This window comes from Mesoplodon bidens, assembly GCF_964165515.1.
Source record: "Mesoplodon bidens genome assembly, chromosome: 7".
Lineage (NCBI taxonomy): Eukaryota > Metazoa > Chordata > Mammalia > Artiodactyla > Ziphiidae > Mesoplodon > Mesoplodon bidens.
The window spans coordinates 29,082,253-29,101,188 of NC_138164.1; the positions used below are offsets into that span (position 1 = coordinate 29,082,253).

The window sequence follows — 18,936 nt, forward strand, 5'->3', positions numbered from 1 at the left end:
ACCCTGATACAAAAAGTCAGACAAAGATAACCACAAAAACAAAATTATAAATCAATATCACTAATGAATATAGATGCAAAAATCCTCGACAAAATTTAGGAAGTCAAATCCAACAATACATTAAAAGGATCATACACCACGATCAAGTGGAATTTATCCCAGAGATGCAAGGATTTTCAACATCTGCAAATCAGTCAATGTAATATACCACATTAATGAATTAAGAATAAAAACAATATGATGATCTCAATGGATGAACTAAAAGCTTTTGATAAAATTCAACATCCACTTGTGATAAAAACTCTCAAAAATGTGGGCACAGAAGGAACCTACCTCAACATACTAAAGGCCATATATGACAAGCCCACAGCTAACAACATACTCACTGGTGAAAAGCTGAAAGCATTTCCTCTAAGATCAGAGACAAGACAAGGATGCCCACTCTCTTTTATTCAATGTAGTATTGGAAGTCCTAGACACAGCAATCAGACAAGAAAGAGAAATAAAAGGAATCCAAGTTGGAAAAGAAGAAGTAAAACTGTCACTGTTTGCAGATGACATGATATTATATATAGAATATGCTAATAACACCACCAAAAAGACTAGTAGGAATCATCAATGAATTCAGTCAAGTTGCAGGATACAAAATTAATATACAGGAATCTGTTGTGTTTCTGTACACTTAAAGTATCAGAAAGAGAAACTAAGAAAATAATCCCATTTACAATTACACAAAAAAGAATAAAATACCTAGGAATAAATCTAACTAAGGAGGTAAAAGACTTGTACTTGGAAAACTAAGACATTGATTAACAAAATTGAAGATGACACAAACAAATGAAAACAAATATCGTGCTCATGGATTGGAAGAATTAATATTGTTAAAATGATCATATAACCCAAGGCAATCTTCAGATTCAATGCAAACCCTATCAAAATACCAATGGCATTTTTCACAGAACTAGAACAAATAATTTGAAAATCTGTATGGAAACAGAGAAGACCCTGAACACCCAAAGCAATCTTGAGAAAGAATAAAGCTGGAATTATCACGTGCCCTGATTTCAAAGCATACTACAAAGCTACAGTAATCAAAACAGTATGGTACTGGCACAAAAACAGACATATATAACTCAATGGAACATAATAGAAAACCCAGAAATGCACCCACATTTACATGGCTAATTAATTTATGACAAAGGAGGCAAAAATATACAATGGGTAAAAGACAGCCTCTTCAATAAGTGGACAGCTACATGGAAAAGAATCAAACTGGCCTACTTTTGCACCCCACATACAAAAATAAACTCAAAATGCATTAAAGACTTAAATGAAAGGCCTGAAATCACAAAACTCCTAGAATAATACATAGGCAGTATGGTCTTTGATATCAGTTTTAGCAGTGTTTTTTGGATCTGTCTCTTCAAGCCAGGGAAAACAAAAACAAAAATAAATAAACAGGACTATATCAAACTAAAAAGCTTTTCCACTGTGAAGAAAACTATCAGCAAAACCAAAAGGCAGCCTACAGAATGAAAGAAAATATTTGCAAATGATATATCTGATATGGGGTTAATATCCAAAATATACAAAGAACTCATACAACTCAACATCAAAAAAAATTATTAAAAAAAGGCAGAGGACCTGAATAGACATTCTTCCAAAGAAGATATACAGATGGCCAACAGACATATGAAAAGATGCTCAACATTCCTAAGCATCAGGGAAATGCAATTCAAAAACTCACAATGAGATACTACCTCATACCTGTCAGAATAGCTATCATTAAAGAGACAACAAATAACAAGTGTTGATGAGGACTGGAAAAAAATGGAACCCTCGTGCACTGTGGATGCGATTATAACTTGGTACAGCCATTATAGAAACAGCACGGAGATTCCACAGAAAATTAAAAATAGAACTGCCATATGATCCAGCAATTCCACTTCTGGGTATTTACCTAAAGGAAACAAAAATGCTAATTCAAAGAGAGATATGTACTCCAATGTTCACTGCAGCATTACTTACAATAGTCAAGATATGGAAGCAACCTAAGTGTCCATCAATAGATGAATGGGTAAAGAAGATGTGGTATATAGAGAAAATGGACTATTACTCAGCCATAAAAAATGAAATCCTGCCATTTGCAATATGGATGGATTTAGAGGGCATTATGCAAAGTGAAATATGTCAGATGGAGAAAGACAAATACCACATTATCTCACATGTGGAATCTAAAAAGCAAAACAAACAAATAAACAAACCCAAACAAAAACCGAGTCATAGATACAGAGAACAAATAGATGGTTGCCAGAAGGGCAGGGGATGTAGTAGTGGGTAAAACAGGTGAATGGGATTAACAGGTACCACCATCCAGTTACATAATAAATAAGTGACCTGGCTGCAATATACAGCATAAGGAATTGGTCAATAATACTATAATCACTTTGTATGGGGACAGGTTGTTACTAGACTTATCACGCTGATCGTTTCATTATGTATGCAAGTATATAATACCTGAAGATAACATAATATTGTATGTCACCTACATTTCAATTTAAAAAAAAACTTAGCTGTAATAAACCTTTTAAGAAGAACAATGTCAGGCCATGTGGTTTGGTAATGAATAAATATTCAGGGACAAACTAACTTCTAATATGAATTTGGTAAGAGCATGACAGATATTTAGAAGGTTTACTTCTTCTAACTCTATAAATTAAAGTCAACTGGTCTAATTCTTAAAATATGAACCACTTTCTAGTTGGGTTCTGTTAATGGTCCCTCACATGTATAGTTGACTTAAAAAAGAACAACAACAACTCAAGCTGTACAAATGTCTGAGTGAAACTAACCTCTACAGTAGTCTTGAATGAAATGATTTTGCTAGTTTTTTAAACTTCGTTGACTTAACAGACATGGTCCTATCTCATTAGAAACAGAATAATACTTATCTTACCTTTAAAAAGGGAAATCTTTACTCTTCCTCTACCCTTAATATATCTATCTTTTAGAAAACTGGGCAGTCTAGCTAAACCTATGGTATTTTTTAATTTGAAAAAACAGAAACCATAAATCTGGGTTTCTAGGCTTAATATTTGACACAGGAAATGTTACTTTTAAATAAAATCTTATGGTTTTCTTTTACACCCTTGTGAAGAAAATTTTGGAAACTAAAACTTGATTATCTATGTTTTTTTCTTGATTGTTTCTCCTGGCTTTTCCAAAGACAGGAATGAGTTAAGTTGCATGGGTAAAACCCTCACAGGGTTCATGCAGAACCTAAACTACCATGAGAAACAAGTTTATTAGGAATATCTTTTGCACAGCACTTAATTTTTAGTGTGGCAAACCAGGAATTTATATAGTCCACCCTATTTATAGGTTTGCTCCTAATAATCAATTATAATTTATAATTTATGATTACTCCAAGTTCTTATTTAAGACCAATCCTTCACATATGCACAGGGACCTATTTTCTCTTGTCTTTCCAAGAATTTTACTCCTTAAATTGTTTCCTTTCTTCTTGCACTATTATATTTCCTCCTTTATTGGATACAGATATGGTGAAATAGTTCCCACTAAAAACCAAAAAATACTCTCTCTTGGTCCTTCTTCTCACCAGCTATTATCCTATTGATATTTATCTATGCCACTTCATAACAAAATTCCCTAAAAAATATTGTCTAATTTCATCTATAGTATTTGACCTTTTTAAAACACTTTGACCTTCATAAAACACCTTCTTCTCTTGGCTTCTCAATCACTACAGTCTCCCAGTCTTTCTTCTGTCTTCCTGACTATAACTTCTTGGTGTCCATCATTGACTCCTCCTCCTTTCCTGGACTTCCCAATATTGGGGTGTACTCAGGATCATTACTTGGTCAATCCTATACTTTTAAAGACCAGCTTTCTATGCTTATGATTCCCAACATTGTATCTCCTACTCCTTCTTACCTGTTTCCTGTCACTTACTTTTCTGACATTTCCACCATGATGTTTAACAGTTATCTAAACATGTTCAAATCAGAATTCTAAATTTGCAAGACCACCTTCCTCTTCCCTAAGAAATCTTCTTTATCACCAGAATCCTTCAGCTCAGTGAGAAATTCAATTGATTGCCCAGGCCAAAACCTTGAAATTATTTTTTAAATCTCTCTCCCATGTCCCACAGCCAAATTCACAGGTCTGATATAAAAATCTTAGCACTTTTTCACTTCCACATCCACTACCCTAATCAATAACACCACCAGATTATCACTTGGATTACTGCAATAACCTCTTAACTAGTTAGCCTGTTCCCTGCCTACATCTGTTTTTCCCTCAGATATGTTCATGATTTGCTTTCTTACTTTATTCAAGTCTCTGTTTAAATATAACCTCCTAAGTGGCCTTACCTGACCACTCATGCTGAATTGTCACCCTTTTCAACCCACTCACTATCTAACTCCTTTAATCTACATAAATTTTCTCTACAGCATCCTGAAATTTATTAGATATAAAGTTCAGTTCGGCTTCAATATTTCATCAAGATCTACTATTTGCCTTCACCTTCTGGTAGGCCCAATAAATAGATGCTTACTTTATAAATGTCCTGACATTCCCAGAAATGAATAATATAAATATGTGTATAAGCACAGATGTTACTACCCTATCTAATAAGTGTAACAATGTTACAAATGCCAACAAGGTATGACACTTAGATTTATTTAAAATATTAGATTATTTACTATCACATATAAATGGGCATTTTACATGCCACTTGGAGTGAAAATAACCCCTTATGTGCTCTATAGGTTGAAATTCTCTTGCTCTAAACTATAAATGAGAGTTTATTATTGCAAGAGTAAAGTTTTAAAAATAATCGTGAATGGGGCTTCCCTGGTGGCGCAGTGGTTGAGAGTCCGCCTGCCGATGCAGGGGACACGGGTTCATGCCCCGGTCCGGGAAGATCCCACATGCCGCAGAGTGGCTGGGCCCATGAGCCATGGCTGCTGAGCCTGCGCGTCTGGAGGCTGTGCTGCGCAACGAGAGAGGCCACAACAGTGAGAGGCCCGTGTACCGCAAAAAAAAAAAAAAAAAATCGTGAAAACTGTTAATTTTATATAAGAAAATTAAGAACTCTAGAGTTCAATAAATAGAGAAATTGATAATTATTACAAATATTGAGAGACTACAATAGCTAGATAAGTGTAAGGAAAAATGTTGGAAGCATTTTAGTCAAGAAATATTAATAAAAAATTAACTAATATGAAGAATAATATACATATTTGGTTATCTTGAAATTCAGACCTTTGTAAAATTGACATACTTGCATTTGCAACACTAAATAAAATTATTATTAAGAACAAAATTTAATTGTAAATTACTTAGTTTTATTTAACATGAGTCCTTCAAAGGGAGGTTCTAGTTGGGAATACTTTCTATCTTGTGAGAATGAAGTAACAATGAAATATTAACTTTGCCATCTTGGATTTTCTTAAGGAGAAACAAGGCCCTAATATCATTTACAAAAAAATCCAATATAAATCATCTTCAATCCAGGCATAAACAATTTTTAAAAATACAGAAAAGAAAAAAATAAAGAAAAATTAGATACATCAAATATTTATTTTCTCACTTTTAAAATTTCAAAACAATAGACATTAAACGGAATATTTATTTAGGAACAATTTTTCATTGAGGTTTCGAATTTGTGGAGGTTAAAAAAAAGCCTGACAAAATCATTAATATAGATTAACAATCGTTTTCAGGACATGAAGTATGAGGAGTTTTGAGATTTCTTTAAGCTATAGACCTTATGTTCAAGGTTCTTCCTAGAAAACATGTTACTGAAATATATTTTCCTAAACTATTTTTACTATTCACAAACAAGTTAATATTATTGGTAGTAATATTAAATATTCTACTTTAATATGTGCAATAGACAATTAGATAAGCATATATATCTTAAAGTCCTTTTAAAGTGTGACAATGTGTAAATTAACAATGAAACCAATCACTGCTTTTCTTGCTTGTGAAGAGTTTTCCAGCTGCAAATAGCTAACAACAAAGTGAACCTGATAGAATATACATTATAGAATGGAAAATCAGCATGCACTTATCATTGACAATGGAATAGTGGTGAGGACTATGACTGATTTAGGAAGCAAAGGTACACCATGTTTTGTTCACAACTTTCCATTGGGTTTTCAAAAATAACAGTATTTGATAGGACAGACTGATTGACTATAGTAGAAAAACTGTTAACTACTTTCATTCTTCTTCTTTAACCAAAGATAAAACTATATGACATAAAAGACATTTTTCAATTGTCTTGTTATATACTAATAACCTATGTTCATACCAGATGTGATAGAAAACTTTAAGTGGTAAAAATGGCTGTATAAAGCAAGGAAAACCTTGAAACAGTGTTTTGAAAATAAGGGTACCAACATGCAGATATTACTAACAATCACCAGTTACTTTCAGGGAAAGTAATTTGTTTGCTGCCAATTCTTCAAAAAACCAAACTTGTCTTAAGAGTTTAAATTCTCTGCATGTTTTCTGCTGTAAAGATCCTCTTACTGTGATACTCCAGGAAGCTGCTGAAATTGGTATGCATATGATAAAAGCTGAGATGCAGATAAAAATTCAGAGAAGATTTTGTTATCTTGAAAGCCAAATATGTTGCTATATTGTCACATTTCTAGACCCAAGATTTATCTTCTGCAAGCAGTACAAATAGCATGGTTTATAGGATTGCTTCTATAAAACTGCCAATCATCATAGACTACTGTTTAGTATTCCAAATGTGCAAGATAGTTGACTATAGGCAGAAGTAATCAGATGACAGTATTGAGAAATTACTGTTCCTGTACAAAATTTGACTCCTAAAATTCTGTAATTCTACTGTTATAGTAATAGCTATATTTTATTGGATAAAATTTCAGATATACTATACCCTAAGTTCATTCTATAATGGCGATAATCCAATTTAAAGTTTGACTGTATGTTAATCTTAAATCTCAGGATTTTGGCAAAGATGTATTTTTCTATGCAATTCTAATTTAATGTATTTATTTATTGTATATCTCCTTCACTAAATGTAGAGATTCTTATTGGCCGAGCAATGAATGGCACATAATAAAAGTTCAATAAACATTCACCGAATGATGAATAAATTAAAGAATATGAATAAAAAACACCCATAAGGTAGCTCTTCTAGCTCAGTATAGTACATGAAAATAGGGATGCTGGAGGTTTTTGACCACATACAGACTATTTTTTCAATTTTGTTTATGTAAGTTTTCCTATGAATATTTTTACAGAGTACCCAGTATGTGTAAAACATTGCAGTAATGACTGTGAAAGTTACTGAGTTAGGGGAAAAAAAGAGATTCCGTTTTCAGGAATGCAAAGTATTGCAGAACCTTGCAAAATAGATTAAAGATACCTCAGAAAATGAAAGAAAAGTAAACAATATAATTTTAATAAAATTACTTTTAAAGTTCAAGATATTAAGAGAAAATGAAACAAGACTTCAAATGTTAGATGGTGGAACAGAGTAGAGAGTTAAACAATAGTGTTCATTGGGTAGATTTAAATAGAAACTAAAATCTCAGAAATATCTCATGGGTACTACAAAAATACATCTCAGGAGGTATATGAATCATGATGATTGGGAAGCTTGAAAGAGATTTATGTCAGTTTGCTTGAGAATAACCCTAAGATTGACTGAATCATTCATTTATTCAACTGTTATTTATTGAAAAACCTACTTGTGTAAGACACTGTTCTACATGCTTGGATAGAGCAGTAAACAGACAAAAATCTCTGCCCTTATCAAGCTTCCATTTTAGTGGAGGAATACAGAGAAAACAAACAAACAAACAAATAAGTAAAATATATAGACTATTACGTGGAGATATAGGCTACAGAAAAAAATTTAAAAGGGAAACAGGATGTAAAGTATCAAGGAAGAGGAGAGTTACAATCTGAAATAGGATGGTCCTGAAGGGACAAAGAAACTTCCTTCCTTGCAAAAAAAAAAAAAAAAAAAAAAAAGAAAAAAAAAGAAACAAGGGAAAAAGAAAAACTTCCTTGCAGACATCTGAGGGAGAGCATTCCAGGTAGAGGAAACAGGAAGAATAAAGTCCCTTTGAGGGAGTGTGCCAGGCTGTTCATTGAAAAGCAAGGAGACCAGTATGGCTGGAACAGAATAAATTAGGAAGCAAAAAGTAGGAGAGGAAATCAGAGAGGTAAACGGGCCAGATCTTGTAGGTTGCTATAAGGATTTTGTTACTCTGGATGAGATGAGAAACCGTGGGGAAATTTCCAAGAGAGAAGTGATATAATCTGACACTTTAACCAGAATATTTAGACTACTGGGTTGAGAACTGACCAGAAAGGAGACCAGGGTGGAAGCAGGACTAGTCAGGTGGCAGCTGCACCAATAATGACTTCAATCAAGGTAGTAGCAGTGAAAAGTGGTGAGAGGTATCTCAGAATATATTTTGAACGTACAGCCAAGGTAATTTTTCTGATTGAATGGATGCAGTGTATGAGAGGAGAAGAGTTAACAATGATTCCAAGACCTTGTGCCTATGCCTCAAGAAAGGTGGAGATATCATTTACTTTTACGGGAAAGACTGCAGGTAGCACAAGTTTTTCAGTAAAGGGCAGGAGTTCAGTTTTGATTATGTTAAGTTTGAGATGTTTATTAAACACCCAAGTGAAAATACTGAGTATACACCAGAGTTAGGGGAGAATACTGGGCTGGAGCTATAAATCTGAGAATAATAAACATTTAGATGGGATTCATAGGCATGAGATCACTATGGGTGGAGTACAGATAGAAAAGGTCAGAGGACTGTGCTCTAGGGAATCCAATTAGAGATGAGGGAATACAAAATCCAGAGAAATAGACAGATAAAAAACAGAAGTGTGTGGTGACCTTGAGGCCTTTATAAAAAGGTTTCAAGGGGTAGAAACATCTTTTAAAAATGTTGCTGATAGATATCAAAAACTCTGAGATATTATTATAGAAAGGGAAGTTGAGTGTGAGTTCTATCATTTATCATATACATTTTGTAAACTATTCTTGAATATGGGGTTTTACTTTTCCCATCTTTAAAAATGGAAATAAAAATATCTACCTCATATGTTATAAATATTACTAGATTGCGTCTAAAGCACATGTATGCCTGAGATCCAAAATGCTCAGTTCTTATAAATATTCATTTTTCTTTCTATTCTTCATTTGATCATTTAAAAAGTTTGAGTATATGTTTGAAGTGGTGCACTGAAAGAAAAGAAAGTGATCTGAAGCTCAAATATAGGTCACTAGTACATTTTACTGCTAGGGAAGTGAGAAGAGCTATTTAGATGAACACAAAAAGGGCATAATGAGCCACATTTCTAGATCTAGAAATGCCAGTCTGATTTATTAGTGACAATTAAGGTTAAAGGGGAAGAAATAAGAGCTAGAGGCTCACAGATATTTTTTTTTCAATGAAGAATTAGTTTTCTTGAAGTGGGCCATAGGAGTAAAATGCAAAGTGAAAAGTTAAAGCAATCTATGTGGCTAACAACAAGCATCTTTGCAGACATGCGAGAGACTGTGTGCCTGAATATTTGAACAAAAAATAGGAAGTAGCACCTAAAAAGAATCTCAGAAAAACATAAGAGTGAAGGGGCTGATGCCTATACTAGAGAAAAATATGCTTCCCAGCGTTCCACAGTGGGAGCGGATGGAAGGAAGCAACATAACATTAGCGTCTGCTGATAGAAAAGGTACTTTGGTATAGTCTACTACACAGTGCCGAACTGAGGCCTAATTCAGACTTAATTCAGGCCATTACAGGAACGGAGATAGCATTAAGTGCTTCTAGGTTGCAGTACTTCTGCTATTTATTCCTAGAGTACTGCACTTCCTTTATCATTTTGATTGTTGTGGCTTATTTGTTGTCTTTCCTGATAAACTCTAAGGATAGTTTATATGTCATGCTGAATGGCATTTATTAATAATAATAACAATAATAACTAATTACTTTTATTGCTTAAATCTCCCCAGATTTCAAGGACCTTAACAGTTGATATAAACAAGATTCCATCATAAGAATGAAGGGTGGCAGGATTTGGTAGTATATGAGTGTACCAGCCACTGGCTTGAGTTAGGCCAAAAAAGTTGTGTAGAGTTCAATAAGTCACTATAAATTTTAAAATGAAAGACAGAACCTAAGGAGAAGCTCAGTCCTAAAAAATGAGCATGAAAGCTTGCCAATGACACATGGCACCCCAAGTTTGGTTAGCAGTAGAAGTAAAATGAGACATTCAGGAGCACATTAAACATGTGCAGAATACTGGATCTGTTTAGCACACCCAAACCTAACTGGGTACTCGATATGAAGGTCTTATATCCTTAAATAGAATCGACTCATGAGCTAGGTTGGAACAGAAATTGCAGGTGTAGAGTCAAGGGATCCAACTGTGAGAAGTTGAAAATAAGAAGACAGAGGGAAAAAGGCAAATGCTGGCCCCACAGATTTATGAACTTGGTAGAGAACATGCTGGAATTTAAAATGATCAACACAGAAAAATCAGACTATACCAGGGAGAACTTCTGCAGAGGCTATTCTGCAGGCCAAAGGGGAAACAAACAGTGGAAATCAGGAACCAAAGAAACTCTCGGAAGATGTTATTTCTGAAGAAAGAGCAGAAAAACTTGAAGTCAGGAAAATAATTCTAGGGTCTCAATAGGAAATAATATGTTATGTATATTATATTATATTTATATATCTAGTCCATTCATTTGTTCATTCATTTATTCAGAAGGCAGTATGCTACATATTAGAAATACAGTGGAATTATTATTATTTTTTAAGTCCTTGTCCTAAAGGATCTTAGACACCATAGGATAAATGACTGCAAGACTCTCTTTGGCTGAGACTGCATGGGTACCTAGAGGTTCTCTGGCTCTCTCTAAATCACCAGCATTTAGAGGACAGTATTAAACCCACGTCACCCAGTAGAGTAAGACTCTCTCCATATTGAAAAATGACCCTCTAAAACATAATCTGATTTCTCTCCTTAATATCCCACAGTGTTCCCTTTTGCCCTTATGATCAAATATAATCCCTTAATACAGTATCATAACATGGCCTTTCCTCCTCCACCAGCCTAATCTCTGAACACCCTTCCTTGCACTCTGTGCTCTGCTTTTAGTTACTTGAAAGCGCATGGCTTACTCTTGACTCTGAACTTCCTCTTGTCTGGCACAGTCTTTCCGCTTGTCTGGCAGTCTTTCTTCTTGTCCTCGCTTCGTCTATTCCTACTAAGCTTTCAGCTTAAGCATCACTTCCCTGTTCCCATGTAGGTTAGGTACTCCTGCCATTTGCTCCCATAGTACTAGACTTCCTTTGTCACTCTTATTGTTGCTGTTTATTCGGTTGTTTATTTTTTCTGATAAATTGTAAGGATAGTTCCTTGGGACACAATGTATGTCTATTTTGTTTATCATTCTATATTCAGCAACCTCAGCACAGTGCATGGCATGAAGATAGAATTTTTAATTGCTAAATGAATGAATGTAAGAAATTTAAATTCTGTGAGGTAGAAACTGTATCAATGTACTAATCATTTTATCTCCAGTATTTCACTCAAAGCTTAGCATAAAGTTGTTGCTTATAATATGTTTGCCTGACTAAATAAATGGATGCCATCTTGACCCAGTCACTCTCACCTTATCTGCACAAAACCCCTGTAATGATCAGGCACTATGTGTAATACTCTCAGTAGCTTGTTCTGTTTCCTATATGTTATGCCCTAAAATGAAAGGCTCTGGGATTTTAAACCATGGCTGGAACTGGGCTCAACCTGCTGTGTACCTGTTTGGAATCAGTCTGATCATTACACTTTCATAAATAACCAAAAGCTGCCATTTTCTCAGATCTCTGAAAATAGTACTTCTAATTCTCCCTGCCCTCCTAATATTCTCAGCCCTTTCTTCCCCACCTAAGTAGCCACACTGTTCCTCTAAACTTTGTAAGTTGCTTTGGTTACTTATCTGTGAAACATAAAAGGCACGTATGAAATCAAAGGACCTGGCAGACACTTGACTAGATGGAAAGTGAAACCCAAACATTAAAGTTTATCTTAGGGAAGCAGATATCTGTACATTCATAACTGAAAAAAAAATTAAGGCAGGAAAACAATAAAAATATATCCTTAAGTGGTGACATAAATGATGAATTATTGCATATTCCCTAGGTAGAAAGATAAGATAAACTATGGTCAAGCCTGAAAATTATCCTGAACGTTAGAAGGATATTTTATCATTATAAGTAAGGCTAAATGCCTATAAAGCTTTTTAGAAAGTCACACAGTGAAAAAGTTTTCAGTTTTGATGATCAGTATACAATATACTGAGTATGAATAATCATGCCAGAAAATTGTAATAATTTATGTAAAACTGCTTTAAATGATGTTAATTTCAGTATCAGTAATACATGTATTATATGCACATAGCATAATTATTAAGCATACTTACACATGTAGTGTAATAAGAGCTATCCATTGGCAGCAAATAAAGTTTCTGCCCTTTATAAAAATAATCTAATGCAAATAATACTGATACATATATTAAGTGACAAATTATCACAGCCAGGCAATTATAACACACCAAGGACTTCAGAGCATTTCTGTATTTTTCTAAGAGCACTGATGGACTATTTGTCCTTCCTCTTCTGACTTCTCTATCCTTCCTTCCCTCCATTTTTCTGGCATTTATTGATAGATTATATCCGGACATATACACAGTAGATAGGAAGATGGGTAAATCCGAGTCCCTGCCTTGTTCTTCTCTATCTGTTAATTTTAAACTCATTTTCAGATCCAGTAGTTCCTTCTTCAATAATCCTACAACTGAGAGGTTGATTATACTGGAAGACAAATAAACATTCAGATGAGTTCTGGCCCCTTCAAAGGATTTGCAGACTGGCAGGATAGAGTAAGAAGAGAGGAAAAGATGAAATTACACAACAAGGCAAGGCCCCCCTAGAGGAAGTGTCTAAAGAGATGAGAGCAGATGAAATCAAGTATACAGCTCTAGAGATGAGGCTTCAACAGCAGAAGGTCAACTACTTTTGTATTAGAACAAAGATGGTGAGGGTGGGTTTAGACAAATTTGTAGGTGGGAGGGAAGGGTAGGCATTTTCAAGTGGTCATATTTCATAGCTTGAATTTTCTCTGTAAGGTAAAAAGCAGGGTGTTCTGCTAAGGGAAAAGTTAAAGATGTGGACAGGTATGTGCACTACTAAAAAAGAAAAATGAATGAGGATTGCTGTATCTAGAAGGACACTGATCAAGTTACTCCTAATAAGCTGATATGACAAAGAATGTTATTTGTGAAAGCAGTATAATAAGCAGAGGAGGAAGGCAGTAAGACAGTGCAAAACCACACAGGAATAGGGGTACATTGCGTGCACCAACTGACCTATAACATTCTCTATTCCTTAAAAAAATAATCACCTTGTCTTTCTCCATCTATATCATTCCTTATTCTGTTCAATTTTCCTTCATTTACCTGACTGGGCCACTCTGAAAAAACTTGATCAATTTGGAAAAAAACCAAAATAAAACAGAAAAAAAACAGCTCCCTGTAGGGGGGACACACCCTAAAGCAAATTAGTCACAGTTATGAATAAGTTTCAGTTACCATCTATACGATCCATCTATATTAAAATTGTAGATTTTTCTCTAAATTCTCAAAAATTATGAAAAGCCACACTACACAGAGAGAACACAGTCTTTTTTTGTGTTTTTTTTTTTAAAGAGTGCTAGGTAAAATCACAGATGACAGAATAAGAAAGGAATATATGGTGCTCTATGAACAAAATCATAATATTTTCACTAGTTGCTAGCAGAATGGTTAACAATATGAGAGTTTATACTACAATCATCATATAGTCATACAATTACTAAATAATTTCATCTTACCTGTATTGCAAGGGCACGAGCTACAAGGCCTCTAAGGTATTGTAAAGGATCTTCTGGACCTTCCCACTTGCTTTGCCATGTGAGAGGACACTGCAATTTTAAAAGGATCAAAATTAAGTTTATATATACAGTATTACATATAAAAGATCTTTTAACATTAGTGTGATGGGGAAAATATTTTGGCATAATATATATTATGTGTATCATGAATTCATTTCATTAAGATATGTCTTTTTCTATTTTATACACAGTATCAATAATGTATATGTGTCAATCCCAGTGTATGTATAAAATAGACAACTGATGGGAACATACTGTATAGCACAGGGAACTCTACCTAATGCACTGTGGTAACCTAAATGGGAGGGAAGTCCAAAAGGAAGGGGATATCTGTATATGTATGGCTGATTCATTTTGTTGTGCAGTGGAGGCTAACAAAACATTGTAAAGCAACCATACTCCATAAAAAAATTAATAAAAAATTTTTTAAAGATATGTCTTTTTCTTTGATCTTATTTCATTAAAATTGAATGATAAAAAGAGTCAGAATGAATTGACCTGTTTCTCTAAAAGGAAATATTTTTAAGTAAAAATTCTTGAAAGAATAAACAAATGAACATAAACCGGTATATAGAAAGTAGCAAGCCATGTTTTCTTGAAACAATATGTAATGAAATCAAATTAAATTTCACAAATTCATTTTAAAAGTAGTAAAGACAAAAAACAACTAGTCTTGTGTCCCTACAGAACTACAGAAATTTTACCTCGCAAACCACACCGGATATATGACAAAAAAAGAATAAAACAGAAAATACTCTAAATTAAAGAAATAAATAGAACCTTTCTAGAAAAGTTAACTTTTTAATATCTGACCTTCTTTTAACTGACATTCTCTATTAATACATTCTTTATAATATTCCTTTTCTGTGAGGCTTTCTGGATTTTTCAAATATTATATAACTATCATTCAAACTTAATACTTACTTTTCTCAAGTGGAATAATAAGGAGAGAGCATCAATTTCTTAACCCCAAACACTGTCTGATTACATAGCTGAGAAACTACTCCAGGCTAGAGTATATCAACAATGTATGGAAAATGGAAATTGTAAGATAACAAACCTTACAGTGAAAAAAAGACCTTAGAAAACATCTAGTTCAATTACTCTAGGTGAATGAAGTAAGCCTTCTTAGGAATATGGTAGCTAAGTGCTGGAGCAATGCTGTGAACTGAAACAGGTGTGATGATTTTAAAACATGACCCCTAATTCCTTTGACAATTCTCCTATGGAGACTTGAAGTCTGCTCTTCTTCTTAAATAAGTGTCCTGTGAATATAGCAGAAGTGATGTGGTGCCAGTTTCCAGGTCCAGGTCTTAAGAAAGTGGTTGCTTGTATTTCCTGTCTTTTGTGACTCTTGGTCTTGGAACCCATCCAACATATTGTGAAGTCCAATTTTTGGAGAGGCCCAAGTGGAGACGAACTGAGGCTCCCAGCTCTCAGGCAGCACTGACTTGCCAGCCATATGAGCGAGCAGAGTGGAAGAGACAAGCTTTCTCTACCAAGGTCTACCCAAATTTCAGATCTGTAAGCTTAAAATAAAATGATTTTTTAAAAAATTATTATGTTTTAAACTGGTAAGTTTTGGTGGGATTTGTTTTACAGCAAGACTTAACCGATACAGTTCTTTGGTATCCAGAAGTAGGGTTCTACCTTAACAAAAACCTAAAACATATGGCACTAGATTTGAGACTGGGTGGTGGGCTGAAGCTGGAAGATCCTTCAAAAGAATGTAAATGAAAACATAAAGGACTTCTAAGAGAAAGGTGGAGGTCTAAGGGACTTTGAGGACTTAAAGGAAAGGGAGGAAACAATCCCAGACAGACAAAAGTACTCTCGGGACCTTAAGGGCATGTCTTGCAGATCCTTTCTGTTAAACAATAAGGCTTCGATGAATCTTAAGGGTGTTGTCCCACAGCCAACACACAAGAAGCCTAAGGTAGAGAAAAAGGCTTATCACAAGATTTACGGCCATAGTTTTTGTCTAATGTTGTGAATCTCAATGAGATTCAAAGCAAACTCACAATCATAGAATATTGTTCTGGTGTAAGCTTCATCTGTTTGGGATTAATGAGGAACAGAGGGCGCAATTAAAAGAGAACTTTGTACCCCAGAATCCCTATGGGTGGGAAGCAGGTTGAGAAAAACACTCAGCTGCAAACATGGCTAAATCTTATTGAAATGTATGGACAATTAAGAGACGAGAATCAACAGCTCAGAGGGCAAAATCAAGAGCCATGGATAATTATTCCCAGGGAACAATATGGAATCCTAATAAAGGAACTGAAAACATAAGCTTGCTTAGATTTCAGAATTGCTAAGGACACGTGAGCCTCCCATTTCCTCATTTTTTGAGTGGGAATGTCTATTGTAGTTACCTGTCCTACCATTTTATATTGGGTTTGTAGGGGACAATAACTTATCTCTGCATGTTATACGTCTTTAGTTGAAAACCATGCTTGAGAAACTGTTTTTGAAGAACCAAACCCAAGAAGCCTCACCCATACTTGCACCTGATTTTGATGACAACATCCGGCCTGAGGCTGTAAAGGAATGAGACATCTGGGGAAACTTGGAAGGAGATGAGCATTTTACATGTGGGAGAAATGCAAATAATTTGTGCCCAAAGGGCAGACTGCAGCAGCTTCAAAATATGGTTCCAAAATTACTTGATACTCTTCCCATTGAGAGTTGAGGTCTATATCCACCTCACCCCTTGACAACCCGACCAATAGAATAAGGGAGAAGTGACGCTTTATCAGTTTTAAGATCTAGGTCTTAACAAATTCACAGCTGTCATTTCCTCTTTCTTGGGGTATACACTTTTAGAACCAAGATACCATGTTGTGAAGAAGCCAAGTAGTCCATATAGAGAGGCCCATGTGGAGACATCTAGAGAGCAACCAAGGCCTCTAGCCATCAGTCCCGATAAACTACCAGCCAATAATCAGCACCACCTAGCCAGCACCGTGACTGAGCGTCCATTAAGTAGATCCTCCTGCTCTAAGCTGAACTGACTCAGTTGGTGTCACACGAAGCAAAGACAAGCCTTCCCCACCAGACCCTGCCCAAACCGCACATTCATGAGCTAAATAAATGATTGTTCTTGTTTTCAGCCATTTAGTTTCAGGGTAGTTTATTACATAGCAATAGATAGCTGATAGGTCAGGTTTTCACATTCTAAGTTTTATGCTTTTCCTATTGTAGAAAGATAGCTCCTTTATATAGTGTTTAATTACATAAAGTAAGTAAGTTACTGTGGTAGGCAACCTTTAAGGTGCTCCCAGTGATCCCTGCCATTTGGCATTCATATCCATCCTTGTGAAATTCCCTCACTTTGAGTATGAACTGGTTTTAGGGACTTGCTTCTAAGGAAAGAATATAGCAAAAGTGAAGAGAAGCCACTTCTGAGAGTAGGGTACAAATATTGTGACTTCTGTCTACTCACTTTCTCTTCATCTCTTCCCTGTTCACTCTGTGTGAACAAGTTGCATACTGTGTGTTGCTTTATGGAGATGCCCATGTAGCAAGGAACTAATATGTCCAGTCAACAATAAGTGAGGACCTGAGGGCTGCCAACAGCCATCCCATACGTGGTCTGAGAGGCTGCAGTAATTGCAGCCCTGGTGACACCTGACTGCAGACTTGTGGGAGACCCTAAGACAGAACACCTAGCTAAGCTACCCCCAGATCCCGACTCATAGAAACTGTAATGTAATAACTTTTCATTGTTTTGTGTCACTGAATTCTAGGGCAATTTATTACACAGCAATAGATAACTAAGAGAGCTATCAATATTAGTGTCAGATGTAATACTTTCACTCAATACATATTCAAGTCCTTCTTGTCCATCCATTCAGCAATTACTGAGAGCCTATAATGTGCAGGCATTATAAGGTCCTGGCTATCATGGAGCTTACATTTTACTGGGGGATAAAGCCAATATACTTATTTCTAAATATAGTATAAGAAAAAGACTATACAGTGCTAAATCTTAGGTAGAGAATTACAACATGATATGTGATATGACCGAAGTAATATGAAATGATAGTGATATGATAGAAGACTATGAGGAATAAAATCTCCAATCTAAAGAACATTAGAAACCAGTAAAGGAGATACACAGCTAATGTCCCTAATGGTGTTTTTCTTTTTTTTTTTCTACTAGGTCTGTGTCTTTATTCCTGTCTTACCCCTATGTTCTTCATGACATTTTTTTCTTAAATTCCATATATATGTGTCAGCATACAGTATTTGTCTTTCTCTTTCTGACTTACCTCACTCTGTATGACAGACTCAAGGTCCATCCACCTCATTACAAATAGCTCAATTTCGTTTCTTTTTATGGCTGAGTAATATTCCATTGTATATATGTGCCACACCTTCTTTATCCATTCTCCGATGATGGACACTTAGGTTGTTTCCATCTCCAGGCTATTGTAAATAGGGCTGCTATGAACATTTTGGTACATGACTCTTTTTGAATTATGGTTTTCTCAGGGTATATGCCCAGTAGTGGGATTGCTGGGTCATATGGTAGTTCTATTTGTAGTTTTTTAAGGAACCTCCATACTGTTCTCCATAGTGGCTGTACCAATTCACATTCCCACCAGCAGTGCAAGAGTGTTCCCTTTTCTCCACACCCTCTCCAGCATTTATTGTTTCTAGATTTTTTGATGATGGCCATTCTGACTGGTGTGAAATGATATCTCATTGTAGTTTTGATTTGCATTGCTCTAATGAGTAAAGATGTTGAGCATCCCTTCATGTGTTTGTTGGCAGTCTGTATATCTTCTGTGGAGAAATGTCTATTTAGGTCTTCTGCCCATTTTTGGATTGGGTTGTTTGTTTTTTTGTTATGGAGCTGCATGAGCTGCTTATAAATTTTGGAGATTAATCCTTAGT

At 35.1% G+C, this 18,936-nt stretch overlaps 1 protein-coding gene across 1 annotated transcript in view; it reads right to left on the reverse strand.

The window, feature by feature from the left end:
- The window catches only part of DYNC2H1 (dynein cytoplasmic 2 heavy chain 1), a 376,698-nt gene that overhangs the window by 44,925 nt on the left and 312,837 nt on the right, over nt 1-18,936 (reverse strand). Inside the window, exon 85 of the mRNA XM_081241450.1 lies at nt 13,975-14,064. Coding sequence (XP_081097576.1) covers nt 13,975-14,064 — 90 coding nt within the window. The remainder of the gene's footprint in view (nt 1-13,974; nt 14,065-18,936) is intronic.